General features: G+C 38.6%; 2 protein-coding genes across 2 annotated transcripts; both read right to left on the bottom strand.

The window, feature by feature from the left end:
- Positions 1-2,890: 2,890 nt before the first annotated feature.
- Positions 2,891-4,859, bottom strand: LOC137284397 (uncharacterized). The gene has a single exon (XM_067816187.1). It carries the CDS (start codon positions 4,815-4,817, stop codon positions 3,813-3,815), a length of 1,005 nt encoding a protein of 334 aa, XP_067672288.1. The 5' UTR covers positions 4,818-4,859; the 3' UTR covers positions 2,891-3,812.
- A 1,205-nt stretch (positions 4,860-6,064) lies between these two features.
- Positions 6,065-7,069, bottom strand: LOC137284398 (uncharacterized). The gene has a single exon (XM_067816188.1). It carries the CDS (start codon positions 7,067-7,069, stop codon positions 6,065-6,067), a length of 1,005 nt encoding a protein of 334 aa, XP_067672289.1.
- Between the last annotated feature and the right edge of the window lie 13,042 nt (positions 7,070-20,111).

Here is a 20,111-nt window from a genome sequence, read left to right on the forward strand (position 1 = left end):
AAACTCATAATCGTATTCCTGGGACCAGTGAAGGTACAATCCAGGCGTGGTTGACTGATATAGGATCTGGCACTTCCCTTACCTGCTCATCACTGTGCATGTTTATTGTTTAAAGAAACCTCCTGTTGTGATTGTGATTTGTGGAGAATGATACTTAACTTCTTTCTAGTGGTCAATAGATAAATGGCATACTCAATTCTGTACATGAGCTGCTCATAGCTGTTTTGAAAAATGTCTTGATGAGAGTTAGCATAGTATTAGATGTTTTTTTTCACTGTATTCATATGTATGTCGTGCTTAAGGGATTTTAATTGTCTTTCCATGTAGTGCACTACTAGACTTAAATGAAAAGGGATACAATATGGTACAAATGGTGTGACACGTAACATTGAGATAGTCGTCAAAAATAATTCAAACCTCTCAGTCTCCAACTTGTAGGAATCGAGGCCAAGACAAAGCAACAAAGTGATCTTTTGAAAACCAAACATAGGTAATAAGACATAACTATTTTGGTTGTTGCTGGGGAAAGGGATGGCCATTTAAGTATGTTCAGTCAGGATTGAAGAACCAATTAGGTAATGTAGTTTTACTCTATTTCAATATCTTAATATCCAAGACCGTGAAGGTTCCGGGGTAGAATAGGCCTTCAGCAACCCATATTTGCCACAAAAGGCGACTATGCTTGTTGTAAAAGAGGTCTAACGGGATCGGGTGATCAGACTCGCTGACATGGTGGACACATGTCATCGGTTCCAAGTTGGATTGTCTGGTCCAGACTATTATTTACAGATCGCCGCCATATAGCTGGAATATTGCTGAGTGTGGCGTAAAACTAAACTCACTCATTGACTCACTCTCAATGTCCAATGTCATTAGCAGTCAGGTGAGAACAGAAAGTTGTCAATTGTTTGCCTCACAGTCCCAAAACTACATTATTTTACCCTTTCATCCAGCCCTTTCTGCAAAGCAAAAGCCTAAATGTAGCAAGTTAGATTATCCTTTGAATCTCCCATCAGATGTCGACTCCACTTCAATTTTGACGAAATTGCTTTTTTTTTCTGTCAAAAATATTCACATTCCTAGACTAAGCTTTAATCTACTCGAACACTTGGCGAGCTTGGATGTGGGTACATCTTATATTTTGACCTGTCCAAGCAGGTGCAGTGATGTTTTTGCTCTCCCCCACAACCAGAAATCCACATGATTCTTTAAAGTGCCTTGTGTGGTTAGTTGTTTTTAGGTCCAACAGCACTCAGCTCTATTCCAGCTGTATGGTGGTGGCATGTAGATAATCGAGCCGGAGCAAGACAATCCAGTGATCAACAGCATGAGCATCGTTCTGCGAAGTTGGGATACAATGATATGTGTCAACGAAATCAGAGAGCCTGACCAATCGATTCCGCTCTTAGGAGGAGCATGGGTTGTTGGAGACCAATTGTAACCTGGTTCTTGGCAAAGACAGTACAAATTACTCACCGTCATTGTAATGCATTATATATTACAATTAACAAGCTTGGCTTGCTGTGTTTGACAGCAATGCCATATCCTGGTTACATCACTACCCAGAACTATGTACTGCCATATAGTGATTAGAAGCTTTAAAGGGAAACTTCACAACGATATCTTGAATAATATATGAAGGAAAGCACGCATGAACGTGGTGTAGACGTTATGATTTATTTGTTAAGGTGGATAGGATGAACTGGGAGTAATCACAATGCCAAAAGTCAGTTCCACGTCACAGAATTTATGAAATAAGGTGTAAACAAAGTGTCAAGTCACAAGAAATTGAATATGATGTTTCAAACGTTCAGTAACGTGTATGGCCACAATTCGTGCGTTCACAATCGACCCCCAAACAGCTCATTTTTGGTTCCTGTAGCTGTCAAAAACGGGTATGAAGGGGGAAGAAACACCTCGGGAGATCAGCTGAAGTGCCAGTTTATGGCAGTTGAGACTATTAATCATAAACAGTCTGACGGCTTCACCCTTTTGTCCTTGCAAGGTCACTTAAGGACGTTCCCGCTTCCAGCGTGCCAAAAGCACATTCAAGATGCACATTTGACAGGTGCGGAATCAGAATTGGCTGTTCTTGTTCATGCTTCCAAGTTTTTTTCCCTTTTTGCACAGTTGATGGGAATATGTGCGATCGAATGGACGTGCAGTAACATCACATGACCAGTAACATGAAAGAAAAGGTTTTAGCACAGTTGTAGGTTGCACAATGTTTGGATTGACTATAGTCGATGCTTTGGGATTAATATAATGATACCCGAAAATTGTCTACCGTAACAATTCATATATTTATTTACATACTATATACACTTTGCTGAGGATCGAATCATGGATTCAACGGAAAATGATGTGGGTTTAAATTTGGTTTTAAAAATCTAAGCTTATTGTAAGCATGGATCCTAGGTTTCACTATGTCGTTTTATCTGGTGGAACTCATATCTGCTATTGACTGGTGTGTTCTTGTTAATGACTCTTTCCATAATTTGCAAAAAACGGTTGATTGGTGCCATGAAATCCATTTTTATGGTTACTCACGTATCAAGCGCATGAGGTCAGATTAAAGTGACTGTTTGCCTTAAAAGATGTTACCATATTATCATTTTTCCAGTTTTAAATGGATGCAATTTATAAATCTACGTTAAAGTGAGGCTGTGATCATTAGCAAAGTGTGAGTGGTATATATAAATTGTGACGTTTGTATTTTGACTCAGTGTACATCACAGGGACATAAATGAGAGCTTTGAGGTAGCCTGGTGGTTAGTCCGTCGTCCAGACCCAGAAACAAATATACCCAATGTAGCCTAAGCAAGTCTAGACAATGTGGCATGTCTAGATTTCCTCAGTCTCTGTAACGGAATAACATCAGGACTCCTTTTCATCATATTTTATTTATTTTTAGGAACTGTTTTCCCTGTAAAATATGTTCATTTCAGAGAATAGTTGTTATTATACCTAGTGCCTCAAACCATGGAGCCTAAAAAAATATGTTTAACTTTTTCAACGCGAAAAAATTTTTCACCCCGACAAAGGACCTTAACTGAAATCCTATACATATACTTGCAGGAGATCAACACAAACGTACATACTGTACCAAATGGGTTATCGACACAAACGTACACATTGTATCTTACTGGGGACCAACACAAACGTACACATTTTATCTAACGGGAGATCAACACAAACGTACCCCTTGTATCTTTACTGAAGACCAACACAAACGTACACATTGTACATAATGGGGACCAAAGCAGGCTTATGTGTAAATGGGTCAAGGAACGTTACAATGTACCACACGAGATCTCAGAAGTGTAAATGTGCACCAGCAGTCGTGTCCTACCGTTTATCTTATGTATCACCTGAATGTTAATTTTGAACTGTTTGAAGCACGGGTGCTAAATCATACCAGTGCTGGGCAACGGCCCACTAGTAACACAAAGCACCAAACAAATTACACATTTTGGCATATCCCTTAGGTAACATAGAAAATGTTATTGGCTTGTAAGTAGGGAACACTGACTGGCTCAGACAATTACGACATTTATGTGTGAGTTCGCTCAGTGCGACGTTCAGTTCGCGTAATGCTTTTATGTCATTGTGTGAAATCTGTACGAGCTCTCTCCTCACTGTATTGTCGATTTCATAAACACCTCATTCAACAATAAATATACATGAATGATGAGCGATATTCCTTTGTAATTCATCATAGAATCGTTCATCTCTCTCAAAGATACATGTATTCAGTAAATTAGCAATATATTCATGAACATATGTTCATTTGAAAAGTATGTCCTGGTGCCCTACTGATCTAGGTTCGCCTTCTTCCACAGTACATCATATGGCCAACTTGTGAACTGAGTTGGGTCTAGTTTCTTGCCTCCGATGATGGGCTCGTATGCAGAATAATTCCAGCTTGATAATAACTTCACCAGATTTTCACCATTGCTGTCTGTTTTCATGAGCATCCATTCCATAAGAATAGCTGGAACTTTGATCTCCTGGAAAAATCTGCCAGCACCACGCAGAACGTAATACTCAAATTCTTGTATGTCCATTTTCAAAACTGCTTTCTTGAATGGAAGGTATGGTATAATATCATCTAGAGTTACAGTGTAGGAGTCAGCCGGTTCATCGCACGTTGATGAGAGGGACGATGTAGACGACGCTACAACACTCGTCCCTCCAACATTGTCTGGAATACGCTTGAAATTCACGAGAGAATGGTTTGCACCTAGAGGATTGAATATAATTGTCATCCTGTCCGTAAATCCACCCTTCTGTATAGACTTACAAAGTCTTTGGACGTTATCTATTAGAGGATCCACAGATACCACTTTCCTTCCGAACTCGGCCACAGAAAGGGAGAAGGCCCCAACATGAGACCCCAAGTCCATGAAGCCAAGATCTGGGTCCTTTTGCAGTTCTGACAAAACAAGTTCGATGTTCTTAGATTCCCATACTCCGTTCTGTTTTATTTCCTTGGACACCCACTTGTCAACAGCTACATCGTGTATGTGGATTGGCGTCAACCCTCGTGACGTCTTAAGGGGGACACAGTCAACATGCACAGTCCACGTACAAAACTCATGAAGTTGCTGTATGTGGCTTCCATTGAATCTATACACTTTAGCTTTACCAAGACGGGGACGGACTGGTGAGTGCATGAACCTTTGATAGGCCTCGGAGCGCATAAACTCAGTGATCACCATCCTGTTTGGTGAGAAGAACGGCAGGAGGACGTGCTCAACGATTAACATAGCGACAGCGCCAACAATCACAAGATGAAGTTGACGCGAGGATGACATTATGGTGTCAGGTTGATATCTTTTGATGTTTCGAGGTCCAATCTGAAACTTAGATGAAATCATTGAAGGTTAATTCGAAAGCACTAGATGTCGCACGTATATACGTTGATAGATATTTTCGGTTGAGGGCGAGCAAAGTTCGAGCTATATAACATCGGCCTTTAAGTAAGTGAGTGATTTTAGTTTTACTCCTCACTCAGCAGTATTCCAGCTATATGGTGGCCGTCTGCAAATACTAGTAATCGAGTCCTGACCAGATAATCGAATGATCAACAGTAAGAGCATCGACCTGCGCAGCTGGGAACAGATGACATGTGTCAACCAAGGCAGCGAGCCTGACCACTCTACCCCGTCGGCCTATAAGCATGCAGCTTGTGGCTGATAGGATGACGCACCGTCCACTTCTTCGAGTACAATTGCAGGCAAACAACGTTGTCGCCGCGTCACAGTTGCTGTACAGCTGTGCAACCTTTACCGTACACCTTTCAGGAAGCAATCTTTACTAAGGTTAACCTTAACTCCCATTATTTAGCTTTGCAGTAAGGTTACCTTAGTGACTTACGATCACTTCAGTTCTTAGTGAAAAGAAGGCACTGTATATTTATTCTTACACGGGAAACGGTAAATCAGTCACCAGTATCCTTTGAACTTTATTTGATGTGAATTACTCAATATCAAATCGTTCAGTTCCACATTCAGCTTTTTATGTTATATGTTTATCATACTTCACTAACATTATAATGAACATCTGATAACCCTGTGTTACTTAAGATAAAGCTGTAATTAGTCAATAGCTTTTAATGTATACACGTAATTGACTCAGCATTGGTAAGAATAGGCAGTTACCACATGTATATCATTTTTCAGAAAAGTGCGATGAATTGAGAATTGAAGATAAATTCTTATGGGGCAGTATAAATTGTAATGACAATTGTAATGATTTTGTGCCTTGTCGTAGGAGACTACTAACGGAGTTGGATTGGTAGATCGATGCTCATGTTGGAAACATTCGTTATATTTATATAACTGTTTTAAATCATCAGCGTGCAGTTCATGTCACTAACATAAAAATGAGCGATAAATGGTGACGAAAATGTGTTCAGTCTTGAATGTGTCATTAGTGTACCAAAGTATATTCCTTTGTAATTCATCATAGAATCGTTCATCTCTCTCAAAGATACATGTATTCAGTAAATTAGCAATATATTCATGAACATATGTTCATTTGAAAAGTATGTCCTGGTGCCCTACTGATCTAGGTTCGCCTTCTTCCACAGTACATCATATGGCCAACTTGTGAACTGAGTTGGGTCTAGTTTCTTGCCTCCGATGATGGGCTCGTATGCAGAATAATTCCAGCTTGATAATAACTTCACCAGATTTTCACCATTGCTGTCTGTTTTCATGAGCATCCATTCCATAAGAATAGCTGGAACTTTGATCTCCTGGAAAAATCTGCCAGCACCACGCAGAACGTAATACTCAAATTCTTGTATGTCCATTTTCAAAACTGCTTTCTTGAATGGAAGGTATGGTATAATATCATCTAGAGTTACAGTGTAGGAGTCAGCCGGTTCATCGCACGTTGATGAGAGGGACGATGTAGACGACGCTACAACACTCGTCCCTCCAACATTGTCTGGAATACGCTTGAAATTCACGAGAGAATGGTTTGCACCTAGAGGATTGAATATAATTGTCATCCTGTCCGTAAATCCACCCTTCTGTATAGACTTACAAAGTCTTTGGACGTTATTTATTAGAGGATCCACAGATACCACTTTCCTTCCGAACTCGGCCACAGAAAGGGAGAAGGCCCCAACATGAGACCCCAAGTCCATGAAGCCAAGATCTGGGTCCTTTTGCAGTTCTGACAAAACAAGTTCGATGTTCTTAGATTCCCATACTCCGTTCTGTTTTATTTCCTTGGACACCCACTTGTCAACAGCTACATCGTGTATGTGGATTGGCGTCAACCCTCGTGACGTCTTAAGGGGGACACAGTCAACATGCACAGTCCACGTACAAAACTCATGAAGTTGCTGTATGTGGCTTCCATTGAATCTATACACTTTAGCTTTACCAAGACGGGGACGGACTGGTGAGTGCATGAACCTTTGATAGGCCTCGGAGCGCATAAACTCAGTGATCACCATCCTGTTTGGTGAGAAGAACGGCAGGAGGACGTGCTCAACGATTAACATAGCGACAGCGCCAACAATCACAAGATGAAATTGACGCGAGGATGACATTATGGTGTCAGGTTGATATCTTTTGATGTTTCGAGGTCCAATCTGAAACTTAGATGAAATCATTGAAGGTTAATTCGAAAGCACTAGATGTCGCACGTATATACGTTGATAGATATTTTCGGTTGAGGGCGAGCAAAGTTCGAGCTATATAACATCGGCCTTTAAGTAAGTGAGTGATTTTAGTTTTACTCCTCACTCAGCAGTATTCCAGCTATATGGTGGCCGTCTGCAAATACTAGTAATCGAGTCCTGACCAGATAATCGAATGATCAACAGTAAGAGCATCGACCTGCGCAGCTGGGAACAGATGACATGTGTCAACCAAGGCAGCGAGCCTGACCACTCTACCCCGTCGGCCTATAAGCATGCAGCTTGTGGCTGATAGGATGACGCACCGTCCACTTCTTCGAGTACAATTGCAGGCAAACAACGTTGTCGCCGCGTCACAGTTGCTGTACAGCTGTGCAACCTTTACCGTACACCTTTCAGGAAGCAATCTTTACTAAGGTTAACCTTAACTCCCATTATTTAGCTTTGCAGTAAGGTTACCTTAGTGACTTACGATCACTTCAGTTCTTAGTGAAAAGAAGGCACTGTATATTTATTCTTACACGGGAAACGGTAAATCAGTCACCAGTATCCTTTGAACTTTATTTGATGTGAATTACTCAATATCAAATCGTTCAGTTCCACATTCAGCTTTTTATGTTATATGTTTATCATACTTCACTAACATTATAATGAACATCTGATAACCCTGTGTTACTTAAGATAAAGCTGTAATTAGTCAATAGCTTTTAATGTATACACGTAATTGACTCAGCATTGGTAAGAATAGGCAGTTACCACATGTATATCATTTTTCAGAAAAGTGCGATGAATTGAGAATTGAAGATAAATTCTTATGGGGCAGTATAAATTGTAATGACAATTGTAATGATTTTGTGCCTTGTCGTAGGAGACTACTAACGGAGTTGGATTGGTAGATCGATGCTCATGTTGGAAACATTCGTTATATTTATATAACTGTTTTAAATCATCAGCGTGCAGTTCATGTCACAAACATAAAAATGAGCGATAAATGGTGACGAAAATGTGTTCAGTCTTGAATGTGTCATTAGTGTACCAAAGTATATTTGGTATATTCTCAGAGCGGCCCCTCTGTCTATTACGTATCAGGCAAATCCAGGGGCCACTAGGGGACAACTCGTTAAGAAGGTGTGAAGGTCGGGGCCCAGCGTGGGACAACTTGTTATTAGTTCTCAAAACAAAGAGTTAATCTGCTGCTGTAAGTAGAAGGCTGTGGTAGTAATAATGCTACTGTAAGTAGAAGGCTGTAGTAGTAATAATGCTACTGTAAGTAGAAAGCTGTAGCAGTAATAATGCTACTGTAAGTAGAAGGCTGTAGAAGTAATAATGCTACTGTAAGTAGAAAGCTGTAGCAGTAATAATGCTACTGTAAGTAGAAGGCTGTAGCAGTAATGATGCTACTGTAAGTAGAAGGCTGTAGCAGTAATAATGCTACTGTAAATAGAAGGCTGTAGCAGTAATAATGCTACTGTAAGTAGAAGGCTGTAGTAGTAATAATGCTACTGTAAGTAGAAGGCTGTAGTAGTAATAGTGCTACTGTAAGTAGAAGGCTGTAGCAGTAATAATGCTGCTGTAAGTAGAAGGCTGTAGCCAGTAATAATGCTGCTGTAAGTAGAAGGCTGCAGCAGTAATAATGCTACTGTAAGTAGAAGGCCGTAGTAGTAATAATGCTACTGTAAGTAGAAGGCTGTAGTAGTAATAATGTTACTGTAAGTAGAAGGCCGTAGTAGTAGTAATGCTACTGTAAGTAGAAGGCTGTAGTAGTAATAATGCTACTGTAAGTAGAAGGCTGTAGCAGTAATAATGCTACTGTAAATCGAAGGCTGTAGCAGTAATAATGCTACTGTAAGTAGAAGGCTGTAGCAGTAATAATGTTACTGTAAGTAGAAGGCCGTAGTAGTAGTAATGCTACTGTAAGTAGAAGGCTGTAGTAGTAATAATGCTACTGTAAGTAGAAGGCTGTAGTAGTAATAATGCTACTGTAAGTAGAAGGCTGTAGCAGTAATAATGCTGCTGTAAGTAGAAGGCTGTAGCCAGTAATAATGCTGCTGTAAGTAGAAGGCTGCAGCAGTAATAATGCTACTGTAAGTAGAAGGCCGTAGTAGTAATAATGCTACTGTAAGTAGAAGGCTGTAGTAGTAATAATCTGTGTCTGTTAGTGCTGTAGTGAACACTGTCAAGACACAGCTGCTTGAAATAGAAGGTGGTAAGGTGATGAAGGTTTAAATAACAAACATGTTTATTGGCATCTTGCCAAGCTCTGTCCTCTCTCTCAACGCAGCGTAACCAAAATGCTGCGGTCACTATCTCAGGTAGCCATAGTCATCCATTCCAGGTCTTTACGGTATTTTCTTATGAACATGTAAAGAAAATTAATTTGTTTGTGGTTGTACAAACAGTAGGGGGAAACACGTGCAAAGTATCTGAGTCAGCTGAGATTATCCTTCAAAACATCATATGTACATTTAACAATCACCTTATCATTAAGAGCAACCAAAACTTTACAAAGTTATAATTTCCAGACAGCATAATGTCGCCTTTGGTTGGAGTTCCAAATATTTGACACCGAAATCCTGTCAGTTTAAGCTCAAAGGAAATAACCCTTGTGTTTTACCATGATGCCTCAATCATAGTCACAATGAAGTATAGGTTGCCATGTGTCTTCCAATATGATTGTCAGTGAAATACTAATATTTACTAAATGAAATTTTAAAGGAGCCTTTCTTCAATCAGTGACTTATAGCCATATGTGGCAAGACTCAATTTGTAATATCAACTGCGTTTTTTGACTAACGGTTTTATTTGCTAATTAATTTTAACTGTTGCATGTCTCCTCTGAATTGGTGAGCTTGGATTATGTTATTACATTCTCTACTCTCGATTACTCCCTCTATAATCCCAACCCAGGCTGTTACATTATACCCATAGGTACGTACAGAATTCTGCGTTGACGTTTTCTAGAGGTTTTAGCATGTAGAAGATTTGTCCTATGGAAACAGGACACTCAATACCAATTTCACAAAAGCTAGGGAGATCAAACATGCCAGCATGGCGAGGTCACCAGAGCCAACGTCATGTTAATCAACCGTCTGAAGAAACACAGCCAAATAGAAAATGCCTAGTATTTTAACGGCAGAGTGCATTGCATGACCACAGAAGGAAGGAAGTTCAAGTTCTGCCCCAACAATTCAGTGGAATCAGTCATCAAACATTATACTTTGTGCACGAAAAAAACTTGGTTAAACCAGAACCTCATCAAGTTCTCAAAGTAACTTCATCTTTTGTTTGAAAAGAGGCAATTCTGAAGCAGAATCAGTCACTGTGCAAATGTACAAATGAACATTTGAACTTTCATGCAAGGATAAGCCCGATTGAGGTAATAGGAAGGAATAAAATCCCTCAAGTACTTGCATGCGAATTATTCCCCTTTGTCGTGAATAACAGCCGAATTCAAACAACACGAATATTCTTCGATTTATTTATTCATGACGAAAATATATTTTGCCCACATTGCAACAGGCTGACCAATAGAAAAATGTACAGGAACAAAAGTCAGCGGTATTTCAAGCCGTCTGTTTACACCCAGAATCCACATTAAGTACACTGATGCGCAAGCCACGTTGTTTGTGTGAAAACACAATGCGGTAACAAATATAAATTCGTGCATGAATACTCAAAACCGTTTTTGTACTTGGATGGCCCTGTTTGGCTGGGCATGCAGGTGTGAAAGGACTTTCACAAACTGGGACTCTGAAACGCACATAGATGACCAATAAGGGTGGGGACACTTCCCACTAAATGATCAACACGATGTGTTGAGAATATATGTAACTTGAAATTTGATTATATTGTGACTTATTGCCCATGAATTACCCAGTGTCATCTGTATTCAACTTGAGGTGATAGAGAGCACCATTAAATCCCTGAAGCACGTGCTTCCGAACTGCTTCCCTTTATCTTAAATGACTGTCTTAATAATACAACAAAAACTCTTCTCCTCTGTTAATTCATGTTGGAAAGTTTCTCTGTTCTATGAAGTAATATAGTGACTTACAATTGCTAAGTCGGATTCCATATGATAAGTTGTAATATGTATATTTATATGTAGTTTGTGTACTCTCCCCCTTGGTCCATTGTGTGATGCAACTGGGTGGCTTTCAGGTAGCCATTTCATTTGTATCTCCTTTCATTTACTATTTGCTCCCAGCTTCCGTCTTTTCGTTCTTTCCCACACTTATACTCGGCGTCTGTACGCCGCATCTTTTTTTTAAATCCAGTCTGCACACATGATATCTGTACACAGCAGTGTAAATGAAACAATGTATGACAATGGATAACTGTATTATTTTGTCAATGGTTGCTAGAGACCTCAAATCAGATACAAACTAAAGAGGTGTTATATTTGATTTCCTCAGATCTAAACGATGTTCAACTACCTTTCTCGAAGAAACTTACAGCGGTACACTTAACGAACTTGAATTGACAGCAGAAAGGGGCTGTTGGAGCTATTTGGCGCCTGGAACAACCAATAGTTAGGGCGTTGCGATACTTATAAAAATAATTTTGAGTGTGATATCCATGATATCATTCGGTATGAAAACGGTCTATATATATAATACTTGATGTGACAGTTGAAAACATTCGATTCTCAATTACAAATATCTACGGCCCGAATACTGACATTACCGGCTTTTTAAAATCTTTAGTTAGGGTTTATGCTAGGGATACCTATAATTATAAACACAGAAATCACCCCCTGTCCAATAAAGCAATACAGGAAATGAAAGAATGTTTAGAGTTAGCTGATCCATGGAGGATACGCCAGCCTGATAAAATGCAATATACATGGTGCAAAACAAATCCCTTTGAACAAAACAGATTTGACTATTTCTCAATTTCAGAAGATGATATGTCCGTGACCAAATTTTCATTAATAGGTATTGGTTTTAAATGAGATCATTCATGTATGTCATTAGAACTCTCTCTTCAGCCTATCGGGATAGGTCCTGGATATTGGAAATTCAATAATGACACGAACTGTATAAAAAAGATAGAATGTCCAAACCATTCTCTACAAATGCTCAAAAGCTCTTAAAAATGAGAATTAGAAGTGAAACAATTTCTTTCTCAATCACAACTACAACAGAACGAAAAAAATGTAACAACTATGAGTTAAATTATCAGAATCTAAATGAACATGAACTAAATATCTTAAATGAGCACAAAACTGAATTAGAAAGTATTAGAACCGAGAAAATACATAGTATTATTTTCAGAAGCAAAGAAAATGGTTCGAGGAAGGAGAGAAAAACAGTGAATATTTTCTTAACCTTGAAAAATGACACTTGAACAAGAAATGTGCTCTGCTTTCCGCTCATAATCGCTACATGATAAAAACTAATTTTCATTTCATTTCGCACAGAATATATAATTTGATGTGGCAAATTGTGTGTTGTATATTTTTGTGTTAGTGAAACAGACGTGGACAACTTTAAAGTTTACGTATGGCGTCATTACAGCAAAGGCTGAACGGATGGGGAGATAACATTGTTCATGCACCATGAGACTATTAAGAGAGGTCACATGCAGGCAGTACAATAATATTCCAATTATGTACTGTCAAAATATGTTACAGTACTGATGCGCGAGTTGAACAGACCAAAGAAATTACAAGTTGGTTTGTGAGGTTTGCAAGGGCAAAGGGGCAACTGTGAAATCCCTCGAAACATGCACTCACAGGATATGCGAACACCACAGATCAGACGTAACTGATAAGAGCGAGGCCAATGACACACCCTAGGGTGTGTGATACTACTTTCCTTGTCAGGCTGTTTGGTGAAAATAACAATGATTTTCCATATCCCTGTCTTTTATGACGAAATGTGTTCGAATTAATTGGCAATGATCATGCGACACAATTAGCAAACAGTCATGTCTACCCATTTCTATGGACATTTTGTCTTCATTACTTTCCACAATATTATGCATACTGAAGCAATCAAAAGTACCCACAAATCCCAGTACATATAATTTGAATTTGTTGTCATTTCTGACGTTTTACTGATGTGTTTCTACCTATTAACAAAAGCATCAATCAGAAGAGCATGGCTCCTTTTAAGGGCGATAGCTTTTGCACCACCATAGTCATCATGCGAAAAACAAGACTCACCTGTGACATTAAAAAAAAACAACCACGTACACTGTTAAAAAAATATATGACTGAGTGTCAAATTTCAGCTTTCCTGAGAATACAATAGCGTGTGTTCGAAAGGTGCGTTAAATGAGTCAAGTACAAATACTGCTGTGACCGAGTTTGAGTTCTGCTTGCGAGCACAAGTATAAATAATGATTTGTTATAGTATTTCGAGGTATAAAGTTAAACATAAACGCGCAACAATGCGACAACCCATATTTTCTAACAGGCAAAACATTTATAGCTAAGTAAACATGTAAATCTGAGGGGAAGCAATAACTGCTTACAGTTACTTACATTGTGTGGTCTTACGAGAATGAGACAGGGCCAAAACAGCTAATCCCGCCTGGTGATATGCAGGGAATGAAAACCTGTAACACGCGTGCGAGTATCTCGTTACTGAAAGGTAGTGGTGAATGTGTCTGTACCGACAAACTGTGACCTGAATTAGCTAACGATCTGGTATTGATTATGCATTGCAAAACGTTGTTGTATCATCCGATTAAAGTTTAGGCAGACCTAAACATGTTCTAAAGATTCCAACTCGTGTATCGTAATCATTGCAATCTAGTCGTTTGGCATTTAAGACTATTGGTGATGTCTGGTCATGTCACGTTTACACTGTTAGGCTTACTTCGTCGATTCAGCTTCAAGGCTATTGGGCTTATCTCGTTGCTTGGATGGACAGTTATGGTGGGGTGGGTGCTTATTTCAGCACACTCTGAATGACAGTGACTATAGGCGGGTGTCGGAGCTAGGAAACACACCCATCAGGCAGCTGCATAGTCTTTTGATTTCATTGACTAAGGTTCACTACTCCCAAATACATTAAAGAGGCACGCAAACAGTGATATTAAAAAACTGTGCATTATATAGTGATTATCAAGTTAAAATCCATTCACTCTGGAGTCACAAACAATAAGTGAACTTTCAGTGATATGTGGCACAGTGGGTTTCAGCGTCATATGTTACCTACCTAGATCACAATGCATACTTCGATCCCGGCTATATAAAGTACTGGTACTTTACCCAGCGTGTCGATAGGTTGGATTGGTTTCCCCCAGGGATAAGCACGCTTCATTGCAGCTTTACGTACCTTAGAAATACCCGCCGACAGTAAATCTAGAGTTCATTCCGAAGACGCAAGGTGGTCGTAACTTTGTCTTTCAAGGTTGTAAGTTCACATTTCAGAAGAGACGCAACACCAGTATGCACTGGAGACGATGCAAGACAGGCTGCTCCGCAACCATAAACACTGCCAATGATCTTATTACGACATATCGAAACACCCACAACCATCCGGCAAACCATGCGGCAAACCATAGCAAGATAAGAGAGGACAAATTCCTTGCCAATTTGAAGCATATGGTCAAGTCTGATACCAGACTCACGCCTGCCCTGTCATGAGACGGTCTTCAGCGTAAGTGTCAAGTTTTACATCTATTGCATGTGCTTATGTGCATGGATAGGGATACTGATAAGAATACAGCGCTTCAATCTTTTCAGGTAAATAATTAAATTTACTCATCAACCTTCTTATGATAGATTTATATTTCTATAACTTATGACCACATAGAGAATAGCTGTATTTGATGTAATCGGTATATATTTACATATATTTTAATTACTACACATATGCAATAGTCAATATCATGTATTACTATTATTTTAGGTCTATTTTCTGATGCACTGACATTCTACAGTGGCGAGGGCAGCATCTACAGATCAGGAGCCAAAGAACTGCCACTTCATCAGACGTCAACATTCCTGACAACTGCACCCACACCTTGTCCAGTGAAAACTTGATCCTCAATGTTTATTCCACTTCAGACAGGTTATCTTGAGAAATGAGAATTAATGTCATATGTATCTATTGCCTGTATGGTACGTATGATACTGTGTTGAAGAATATAAGTTAATTTCACTTTGTATCACTGCTTTATAACTGCTTTATGACAAGACTGGTGACAAGTTTATTTGCATTTGAGATCACATGGCCCATATAGATGCATATGCGTGCAATAGATGCATGTAAAAGACAATACAAGTCTAATTCTCGGACGATGATCTTCGTCGGGCTTGGAATGGAGTCAAATGTGTACTGGGGACAAATGAGAAGCATGCTGACATAAACGTCTCGGACCCTCGACAGTTTGCTAACAACTTGAGTAGTTGCTAACAACTTAAATACGTTCTACACTCGATTTGATACAGTGGACTTCCGTGATGAAAGAGACAATGTTCAAAATATGTTATCCGATGACCGTATGATTGAGTTAACTCCTTTTGATGTCCTCAATTCATTTTCTAAACTAAATACTCACAAAGCAACTGGTCCGGATAATTTTTGTGGTAAAATTTTAAAAGAATGCCGTGAACAATTATCCCAAATTTTCGAAACAATTTTTCAAATTTCTGTCAACAACCATTCTATCGCGAGCATCTGGAAACTTCAAATATTATCCCAGTACCTGAAATCTCCACGCCCACCGTTGATAACGACTTCCGTCCAGTTGCTTTGATGCCTATACCAATGAAAAGTTTGGAAAGAATAATTTTTGCTCCTGCAAGAAAAAAAAACACCTTCCCACCCTCTTCAGTTTGCCTACAGGGCTGGGCGAGATGTCGAGGACGCTACCATCACTTTATTAAACAACATTTACAAACATCTAGAGCTTTCCCAAGTTTACGAAGTTTGTTTGCATACTTTTCTTCAGCTTTTAATACCATCCAGTCTCATATTTCAGTCAACCCATGTGTTATAAAATGGATAGAATCTTTTCTTGTAAATAGACCCCAGTTTGTAACTGTTAATAACACCCACACAACAACAACATTCGTTTCCACTGGTGCCCCGCATGGTTGTGTCCTTTCCCCGGTTTTATTTATTTTATATAGAAATGACTGTATCTGTAGCTTTTCACAATGTTTAACTGTAAAGTTTGCAGATGACGTCGCACTCGCTGGATTCATAAGGCACTCGGAGAATGACTATCGCTCCGAAATCACAAAATTTCTTGATTGGTGTAACCTCAACTTCCTTAAATAAAATGTTAAGAAAACAAAAGAGATGATTACTGATTTTTGGAAAAGTAAAAGTGAATTACTGACAATTGCCATCGATAACGAAATCATAGATAGAGTTAAGGAATATAAGTATCTTGGCACAGTGATAGATTCTAAGCTCACCTGGAACAGCAATACTGACTACATATACAACAAAGGGCTAAAGCGGCTATACTTTTCCGTCGCCTTTGTTATTTTAGGATTGACACAACCATATTGTCATTGTTCTATAAGTCTTTTACTCGAAGTATTTTAGTTTTCAATGTACATTGCTGGTATGGGGGCCTGTGTGTTCAAAATCGATGTAAACTTTCCACAATTGTTAACACAGCAAGCAAAATGTCTGGACTCAAAATGCAAGATATCGGCACTATTTAAAAGCAGCAAATTGGAAAGAAAGCACGTAAAATTATAAATGACAGCACACATGTCCTATCTCCGGAATTTCAACTTCTTCCTTCTGGCCGTCGACTGCGTACGCCGATATTCAGAACAAACAGGGCTCGAAAGTCATCCCAGCAAGCATCTTATCTTTACTGGGCGTTTATAATGGGCGTTGTTGCTAGCTGTTTTAGTACTACTTGACATATGAATGGGTGTTTTGTGTCCTTATGTATGTGCATCTCTTGTAGTGTATGTGTTTCTCTTGTTTTGTATATGTTTCTCTTGTATTGTATGTGTTTTCTATTTTAATCGTGCAAAACGGGTCATTATCAAGCCCGTTGTTAGGTGACGTCATAAGTAGCTCAGCTGCTGAAGTTCAATCACCTACGGCTCGTTTGAACAAGGGTTCATTTTTGACGATATATCTGGCTTTGTTCGACTCAAAATTTTACAGAGACACGGTAATACTTGCAATGTTTACATTCCCACAATGCAATCGTGGAATGTCGCATGACTAGTCAGCTTCAGCTGAATGTACTGATCTAAACTGTCGTTGGTAGTAGAAATGAGACGGTCATATTGCCTTATATGGTTTAAGAGGATCACAGATGTAATTAAAATGATCTAGAGAAGATATGTAAACTGAACATAAACGTCACCAAAGTGTTCAACATTTGTTTTTCTAGTAACGTTTGTCTTCACATAGGGGGCCGACACGTCAAAAGAACAGCGCGTCAGTCAGCGTCAGTGCGAGGATTCATAATTTAGGTCACAGACACCGTCGTTTGTTTTCTACCATAGATTAATCGAAATAAGGCTTAGAAATTATCAAATACGGCATCTTTGAAATCTGCAGAAATACAGTTCCTTCTACCACCATGTATAGAGTAATAAAGCATACTTTCGCCTTGAAATATTACATCGTTAAAGTACTCGGACGCCCACTGTATAATAGTTTAGGGCGAAAGTGTGCTGTATTACACTATACATGGTGGCTTAAGTATGAACACTTTATCTACGCAATGCACCACGATATGTATATCACACTCTCAATAATTCCTTTACCTAAAACAGTTCTAATACATACCCCTTAAAAATTACAGCTCATACACTACAAAAGATATATAAATACATAATGTTCAACAATTTAACATTGTATAAACAATTCTCTGCAAGCCTCATTATGAGGACATAACAAAAGGAAATGGAATTCATCATCCACAGATCCTAAATTATACTTCGAGCACAAGAGTTGGTTATGCTCTTTCATAAGTTTAAAACGTAGTAACTGAACATTTAATTTATGCGATGCACGATGCACAGCATACTCTTCGAAGATCCTTTGACTGGAACAGCTCTAATACGTACTTCCCAACTCCCAAAGGTGTTTAAAATACACCATAGTTATTCAAAAAGGATGATATTGAAATCTTGGAATGCCAGTTTTGATTCTCAATGTCTTTGCATCTCTGTGTAAACATAGAAAGAAAAACCTTAACATTACCACATTCTTGGCTATTCCAAACATAAGCAAATCCAGTTTCAAAGGGTAACTTATATAACGAACATGTGAAACCTTGTTCATTGAACTGTTTCAACATTTCGTAACAGATATCTCCTACAATCCATATGAAGTAATCTACACCAATGGCTACTAAAACGACTGTAGTTGTGCACACATAAGTAACTTCCCCATACATCTCATAAAATGGCATTACTGGAAGTGCGTCTAGAAACACAGAGACATCTCTTGAAAAAGTCACTCTTTATCATTTCTATCGATGACCTAAAAGTATATCCCCCACATCTCCGAAAAATATAATAAGACAGGCATATTTTTTCGAGTCAAAAATATCTCATGCGATATGAAAAGGTAACGTTGAAAACGATTTCAATAACCTATGAACTGGAAAGCTTGCTTTTCTAGCTTGAATGGCTAAACTTTCCCAGGAGCGTTCAACAGAGATATACCACGGCTCTGAGACATTGCCCTTCTCAAATAAAGCAACTATCACGCCAGTATTCCAACTGTCATGGAAAGCACCACTGTCAAGAACTTCATTAAACAAAATTTCAAAATATGGAATTGATATTAATGCCTTTTTAATAACTCGCGGTGGAATGATTACACAATGCCATTTAGAAAGTGGTCAAATGCAACATATGTCATATTTGGGATCCCGGTGGAATACCATCCATACCTCTTGATTTACAGTTTTTCAATGCATTTATAGCTCTAACAATCTCCCTTTCACTGTTACAGTCGGATAAAACATCCGAGTTGTTGTATCTTTCACATTCTAGAACATCATGATTAGTAATAAAATTGCTAACAATATCGTCAAACGCGGATTGATGGTTTACATGTACTGGATTCAACAAAGTGTTAAAATATTCATATCAGCTGTAATGGGTGAATCTTTATCTCTCACACATAACAAGAATTTAAGTTTATGCCTAAACATTTTACAATCCTTTTCTAAAACAGCTGATCTTCTCTCCTTAACATCACGCTCTTTATACTGCTGCTTCTTAGCATTACAAACATTTCGGAACTTCTTTCTCTTTTCATGATACATTTTTAGATTTTGTTCTGATTTACAATTTCTAAGTAAATTTAGACTCATATACTGCCCTGATTTCAATAAATTACATTCTTTGTCAAACCAGACACGTTGTTTTAACGACCTGTTATGTATACTAGAAGGAATTACTTTCAGATAAGCACCCGCAAAATGCAGAACAACTTCTCAATATCATTATTTACATGTATTGCTTGTATGTTAAGTATGGTACTGTGTTGAAGAATATAGGCTATATTTCACTTTGTGTCGCTATTTCATGTATGTTGCTTATGGTGCTGCGTTGAAGATTTACTTAACGTTGTATCACTACTGCTTGTATCTGAGTATGATATTGTGTTGAAGAAGACATTTTATTAACTTTGTATCAATATGTATGAAGAATAAACAGACAGAAAATACTGATACGGTTCTCCAGCAATCCCTCTGTGTGGTTGTATAACACGCCTGAGTGCTTCGGTAATTATGATCTGAAGGTGCCTGCACAGTTAGTGAGGAGACCCCAAACACATGTTACACAAAGGATAGGCAAATAATCAGAGATACATCTCTGTTCATAATTGTGTCATAATCATAATCATAATCATAATAATTCAACCGGTGTCATCACGGTGTTTCAGTACAATACTTTGCAGCTGATTGATTTTTCAGGCCATCCGAAAATTAAGGTGTTTGTCTGGAATTTATGTTTTACGATTGTAGGATGACTGCGTACTTCCGGTGTACT

Source organism: Haliotis asinina, chromosome 5, assembly GCF_037392515.1.
Source record: "Haliotis asinina isolate JCU_RB_2024 chromosome 5, JCU_Hal_asi_v2, whole genome shotgun sequence".
Lineage (NCBI taxonomy): Eukaryota > Metazoa > Mollusca > Gastropoda > Lepetellida > Haliotidae > Haliotis > Haliotis asinina.